The sequence below is a fragment of the Helianthus annuus genome, chromosome 3 (genome assembly GCF_002127325.2).
Source record: "Helianthus annuus cultivar XRQ/B chromosome 3, HanXRQr2.0-SUNRISE, whole genome shotgun sequence".
In the NCBI taxonomy this organism is placed as follows: domain Eukaryota; kingdom Viridiplantae; phylum Streptophyta; class Magnoliopsida; order Asterales; family Asteraceae; genus Helianthus; species Helianthus annuus.
In genome coordinates this window covers 70,566,614-70,573,921 of record NC_035435.2, presented here as the reverse complement: position 1 = coordinate 70,573,921, position 7,308 = coordinate 70,566,614, and the positions used below count along the sequence as shown (strand labels likewise).

General features: G+C 41.6%; 1 protein-coding gene across 1 annotated transcript; it reads left to right on the top strand.

The window, feature by feature from the left end:
• The first annotated feature begins 813 nt into the window (after window positions 1-813).
• LOC110931773 lies at window positions 814-1,857 on the top strand. The gene has a single exon (XM_022175151.1). It carries the CDS (start codon window positions 814-816, stop codon window positions 1,855-1,857), a length of 1,044 nt encoding a protein of 347 aa, XP_022030843.1.
• The last annotated feature ends 5,451 nt before the right edge of the window (window positions 1,858-7,308 follow it).

Sequence of the window (7,308 nt, the reverse complement as noted above, 5' to 3'; positions counted from 1 at the left end):
TATTCTGGTTCGGTTTGGGTTTCACCTCCGCATGGTGAAGTGGTTCATGACTTGTGTATCCACGGTTTCGTATTCTCTGTGTATCAATGGTAATTTGCATGGTTATTTCAAGGGTAAACGTGGGCTAAGGCAAGGGGATCCTATGTCCCCCTACTTATTTACTTTGGTTATGGAGGTTTTATCGTTGCTTCTTCGTCGTGCTGCCACCATTCCATTTAAGTATCATGCTCACTGTGCTAAAGAGAAAATAATTAATGTTTCATTTGCGGATGATCTGTTTATTTTTGTTCATGGTGATGTAGTCTCGGTCAAGAAGATTAAGGAGGCGTTGGAGATATTTACCAACATGTCTGGTCTCGTTCCAAGTCCAGCTAAGAGTACGGTATTTTTTTGCAATGTTCCTCATTCGATAAAGCAGGCAATTCTTGATATTATGCCTTTTCAAGAAGGTGTCCTTCCGGTACGTTATCTGGGCTCCGCTTATCTCCTCGAGACTTGTCTATAATGATTGCAGGATTCTTATTGAGTGAATGGAGAAAAAGATAGTTAATTGGGTTACTAAGTCTTTGTCGTTTACTGGGCGGTTACAGCTTATTAACTCGATTCTTTCATCCATGCACATCTATTGGGCTTCGGTTTTCATCATTCCTGCTCGTGTTATTAGTGACCTTGAAAAGAAGATTTCGGAGATTTCTATGGAACGCAGGTTCAGAGGGTAGGATCCGTGCTAAAGTAGCGTGGAAACATGTTTGTCTGCCTAAAAAGGAAGGAGGTTTGGGTATTAGAAGTATTTCTGATGTTAACAAATCGCTTATGGCGAAGCATATTTGGAGTATTCTTACCACCCGGCATTCTATTTGGGTGAGGTGCATTCACGATTACAAGCTTAGAGGTCGAAATTTCTGGGAAGTGCCGTGCAGAGGAAATATGAGTTGGGGGTGGCGTAAGATTTTGTCCATCCGTAACATCATTCGTCCTCACATATGGTCGTGTATTAAAAGCGGTGCTCAAACTAATGTATGGAGCGACATGTGGTGTTCGCTTAGCCCCCTTAGCTCGTTTATTACTCCTAGAACCATAGCGAATGCTGGATTTTCGTTACGGTCAACGGTTGCGGATATGGTTGATCAGGACGGTAATTGGCGATGGCCTCAAGCATGGCTTGATCTTTTTCCAGTGTTAATCACAATAGCGGTTCCTCTTATCGTTCCTAATGGTGTGGACAGGCTGGTTTGGAAAGATTTGGAGGATAAGACAGGTGACTTTCAATCGGCTCTGGTTTGGAATACAATTCGGAATCAGGAAGAGCAGGTGTTCTGGGCTGATATGGTTTGGTACTCTCAATGTATACCGCGGCATTCCTTTCACCTATGGCTGGCATTTAGAAACAAACTTAAAACGCAGGATAGATTGACTGTGTGGGAAGTAGGTAGTCATACCAACTGGAATTTGATGTGTTGTCCGCTATGTAATTTTGATCGAGATAGTCGGGATCATTTATTTTTCCGATGTGCTTTTGCGGCTCAAACCTGGAATGAAGTCAAGAAATTGGTTAGTTTGGGTAATGTTGATGATACATGGCCTTCGGTTGTTTCTTGGGTGGAGCAGCATGCTAATTCCAAGAATGCGGATCATATTGTGTGCAAGTTATTGATTGCTGCTTCTTCTTATTATATTTGGCAAGAAAGGAATAACAGGCTTTTCAAGAATAATAAGAGATCGGTTGGTCAAGTGGCCGAGGTGATTAAATACTCGGTCCGCTTGAGGCTCATGGGATTCAGATTTCGGGTCGCATCGGCTAAGCAAAGGATTTTCAAGAGGTGGAAGATTGAAGATAATGGAGCGGATCCGGGCTAGAGTCCAAAATCCGTTTTGTTTTTTAGTTTGGGTTGTCTTGGTTGTTTGAGTTGTGTGTTTTTTAGACTGGTTGTGTTTTGTTTGGCTGTGTTTCTTGTTTTCCTAGGCTTGGTATGTTAAGTCTAGTCGGTGTGTTACACTGACACACCTTTGTACTGATTGTTTCATTTATAAAATTCATCGGGGTAACCCTTTACCCAAAAAAAAAAACGGTACGTTCTTTATTAATAATCAGCCAACATCTGTTCTTTTTGATTCGGGTGCCGACAAGATTTTTGTGTCATTGTCTTTTGGGCCAATGCTTCGAGTGTCTAGAACGAAACTAGGTAAACCTTTGACAGTAGAGGTTGCCAGTGGTGAACCCATTGTTCTTGATTCTGTTCTCCGCAATTGCCAGTTGAACCTTAACGACCATATTTTTCCTATTGACCTCACGCCAATGCAACTTGGAAGCTTCGACGTTATTGTGGGTATGGATTGGTTATCTAAGCATCGCGCAGAGATAGTTTGTTCTGAGAAGATTGTTCGTGTGCCGCTGTCGACAGACGAGATCCTACAGGTTCGTGGTGAGAAGCCTGCCGGTGGTCTCAAACTTATGTCTTGTTTAAAGCACAGAAGTATCTACGGAAGAAATATGTGGCTTTCTTAGCACATGTTACAGCAGATAAAGGCAAGGGTAAGACTATTTCAGATATTCCTGTCGTTCGGGATTATTCTGAAGTTTTCCCTGAAGAGTTACCCGGTCTACCTCCAGCAAGTCAAGTCGAGTTCCGTATTGATCTCGTACCTGGTGCAAATCCCATTGCCAGAGCTCCATATCGTCTTGCACCGTCCGAGATGCAAGAGTTGTCTAAGCAGCTTCAGGAACTTTCTGACAAAGGTTTCATCCGTCCTAGCTTTTCACCTTGGGGTGCTCCCGTTCTTTTTGTAAAGAAGAAGGATGGATCTTTTAGGATGTGTATCGATTATCGTGAGCTTAACAAGCTCACCATCAAGAATCGATATCCTCTACCTCGCATTGATGATCTCTTTGATCAATTGCAAGGCGCTTCTTATTTTTCAAAGATTGATCTACGATCTGGATATCATCAGCTTCGTGTGCATGAAGAAGACATCCCCAAGACAGCGTTCCGCACTCGCCATTATGAGTTCACAGTCATGCCATTTGGTTTGACTAATGCTCCTGCTGTTTTCATGGACTTGATGAATAGGGTCTGCAAACCCTATTTGGATAAGTTCATCATCGTTTTCATTGATGACATTTTGATATATTCTAAGACGCGAGCTGATCATGAACAACATCTTCGTCTTACATTGGAACTCCTAAAGAAAGAGCAACTTTTCGCCAAATTCTCCAAGTGTGAATTTTGGCTTAAAGAGGTTCAATTCTTAGGACACATTGTCAACAAACAAGGTATTCACGTAGATCCCTCCAAGATCAGTGCGATCAAGGATTGGGATACGCCTACTACTCCTACTGAAGTTCGTTCTTTTCTTGGTCTGGCGGGTTATTACCGCCGCTTCATAGAGAATTTCTCAAAGATTGCAGTTCCTCTAACTGCTCTAACTCAGAAGAACAAGCCCTTTGATTGGGGACTCAAGCAAGAGGAAGCTTTTCAACACTTGAAGCAGAAACTTTGTGACGCGCCTGTCCTAACTTTGCCCGAGGGTAATGATGATTTCGTCGTTTATTGCAATGCATCTAAATTGGGTCTTGGCTGCATCCTGATGCAAAGGAACAAAGTCATAGCATACGCATCGAGACAGTTGAAGATTCATGAGAAGAACTACACGACTCATGATCTTGAGTTGGGTGCAGTTGTCTTCGCTCTTAATATTTGGAGACACTACTTGTACGGTATAAAATGTGTGGTTTTCACTGACCACAAGAGTCTTCAACACATTTTCAATCAGAAAGAACTCAACATGAGACAACGACGCTGGGTGGAGCTTCTAAACGACTACGACTGCGAGATTCGCTACCATCCTGGTAAGGCGAATGTCGTAGCCGATGCTTTGAGTCGCAAGGAACGTACTAAGCTTCATTGTGTTCGTGCCCAATCTGTTATTCAAGCTCAAACCGATATCCAAGCCCGTATTTCTCAGGCTCAACAATCTTGTGTTTCGCAAGGTTTGATGGATAAGGAATTTCCTTATCACATAACACCTGCTCTTGAACTGAAGGACAATGGATCGTATTACTTCATGGACCGTTTGTGGGTCCCGAGCCAAGATAATCTTCGTACCTTACTTATGGATGAAGCCCATAAGTCTCGTTATTCTATTCATCCTGGCTCAGATAAGATGTATAAGGATCTTCGTATTCAGTATTGGTGGCCTGGTATGAAGAAAGACATTGCCTTATACGTATCCAAATGCCTTACTTGTCTTAAGGTTAAGGCTGAACATCAGCGTCCTTCCGGATTATTGGAGCAACCAGAGATCCCAGTTTGGAAATGGGAAAACATTACTATGGATCTCATTACCAAACTTCCGCGCACAAAGAAAGGTCACGATGCCATCTGGGTAGTCGTTGATCGTCTTACCAAGCAGCACATTTCTTGCCAATCCGTGAGGATTTTTCGGCTGACAAACTTGCTCAAATCTATGTAGATGAAATTGTAGCTCGACATGGTGTTCCTTTGAACATCATTTCTGACAGGGATGCTCGTTTCACTTCTCATTTTTGGAGAACCATGCAATCTGCTATGGGGTCTCAACTTAATCTGAGCACAGCTTATCATCCGCAAACGGATGGCCAATCTGAAAGAACAATCCAGACACTGGAGGATATGCTTAGAGCTTGTGTGATCGATTTTGGTGGTAGTTGGGATTCACATCTTCCGTTGATTGAATTCTCCTACAACAACAGTTATCACTCCAGCATCAACATGGCTCCTTTCGAGGCTCTCTATGGTCGAAAATGTCGTTCACCAGTCTGCTGGAATGAGATCGGCGAGGCTCTACTTATTGGACCTGCCCTCATTTTAGAGACAACAGATAAGGTAAAGAAAGTTCGTGATAACCTTCAGACAGCTAGAAGCCGTCAAAAGAGTTACGCGGACCTAAAACGCAAAACCTTGGATTTTCAAGTCAGTGATCGTGTATTACTTAAGGTCTCACCTTGGAAAGGTGTGATCAGATTTGGAAAGAAAGGAAAACTTGCACCTAGATACGATGGACCATTCAAGATCGTCGAAAGAATCGGTAAGGTAGCCTACAGACTTGAGTTACCTCCTGAACTTGGAAATGTTCATCCAACCTTTCACGTGTCCAATCTCAAGAGGTGTTTAGCTGATGAAAACCTCCACATACCGCTTGACGAAATTCGTGTTGATAAAACACTGAAATTTGTTGAGAAACCGGTGGAAATCATGGAACGTGAAGTCAAGTGGCTCAAACGCAAGCGCATTCCTTTGGTCAAGGTTCGCTGGGAATCTAAACGTGGACCCGAGTTTACTTAGGAACGTGAAGATCAAATGAAGGCAAAATATCCGCATCTTTTTCCACGAGTTTCCTCTAAATAAATTTCGGGACGAAATTTCCACAAGTAGGGGAGACTGTAACATTTGTGCTTGTAATCATTATGAACAGTTCTATTATCAATAAAACAATGTTATTTGATCCCAATGTTTGTTTGGTTGTGTTTTACATTTTTCATGTTTTGACTTTTGCTCAATTTCAAACTCTATATCGCTTTCTGGAGAATTATACGCAAACTGGTGCGTAAACGTACTCAGTTTAATGCGACAAATACTCCGGAACATCAACATATACTCAACATACCTTAAATAACCCTTACATAACTTAGAAATAAGTTTTGAAGGCTTTGGTATGGCAAAAACAAGTTAATTCGCTTACAGGGACTAAACTTGACAAACTGCGAAAGTATGCCATTTGAACTGTAACAAACATTCCGGAACATGTCCATAAGTTAAACATACCATAAATATCCTTTACATAGCTTAGAAATAGGCTTTGAGGGGTTTGGTATGCTAAAACAAACTTTTGGATCATTCAGGGGCTAAAAGTGTCAAAAAGTGCACAAGTTTGCACTTTTGCGCACAACTTACGTTCTGAATACATCCAGACATCCAAAAATTTATGTAAGCATCCTTATATTATGCCTTAGTGTATGGCATGAGAAAAATCCATTCGTCGCGCAATTTGGATCGTCTTTCGCACTTATGCGCATTCCGTCGTAATTAACCGAACATCGCGACCGTACAGCCAAACGAACTGACATCCGGGATATTTTTGAGCACATTTTAAGTTCCCTATACTCTAACTTCATTTTAGAGCTTTGAAATGGGGTTAACGGGGCTTAAACGTGTCAAAAATGCATCAAATACCAAGTTTTGGAGCTGCAGGGACCAAAACTGTAAATCTGCCAAACTAAGGGCTTACGGACCGTAAGCCACAACCCATACGGTCCGTAAGGCACCCCCAGCACAGCAGATTCAGTTTTAAATGTTGTTGCCTCTTCATGTAGTGAAAGGGCAAGCTGGCCCTTGTCTCTTCCAGCCAATAAGGGGCAAGATCTGATGTACCACAATAATTCGACAAGTGTACGGGCGAGATCATGGCATGTTATTCAAGAAACGATCCTAATGGCTCTACTTTTCCTATAAATACCCCCCCCCCCCTTGGTGTAAAACTCACAAGAATCTGATCTAAAAGCTCTAAGTTGAAGTATTGCTTCATACCTGAGTTTCTTTGATCAAGATTAGCTTTCGGGGATCCTTTGTAAGTGTTCCTTCGTTGTTTTATCGCTTTTCGAGTCCGAAAGTCGAACTATGTTTGACTTTCTACATTGACCAGTTTATGGTCGATGCGAAGTTCGTTGGAACTTCATAACGTGAGCGTGATCACGATGGTTACATTTCATGCTATGTATGCCCATTGTGTGCGTACCTAGTACATTGCTTTACATTACATTTCATGCTATGTATGCCCATTGTGTGCGTACTTAGTACATTGTTTCACATTGCATTTCAAGCTATTTATGCCCATTGTGTGCATACTTAGTACAATTGTTTACATCACATGCCTTCATTTTGGTATGACATTTGGTTTGTTTAACATGGAACAATACATTCATTAACATTGATCACGCCATTCGTTAGTAGGTAGTGGTACCATAGGAATTGACAACTCCCGTTCCTGAAATCCTGGTTTGTTTGGATTGGAAGGAATGACCGAATTCGATATACATAACTTAGATAAACCATTAATTTGTTTAAGGGTTTATCGCCACAGTCTCAAGGCTTGGATGTATGCATATTTCACAATACCGCACAAATGTTTATATCAAGTAGAGCATGCATTGTTCCACAAAACATAACGTTGATTTAAACCATGTTTTACTTCAACACTTTGTTTTGTGCATTTTACATATGGTTGAGTTGATACATCTCGCTTACCATACAAGATATATTTTGGGTACACATT

What these genes read in the sequence shown, in the direction of transcription:
- LOC110931773 (XM_022175151.1), top strand. Translation starts at nt 814, where the DNA reads ATGGCGAAGCATATTTGGAGTATTCTTACCACCCGGCATTCTATTTGG.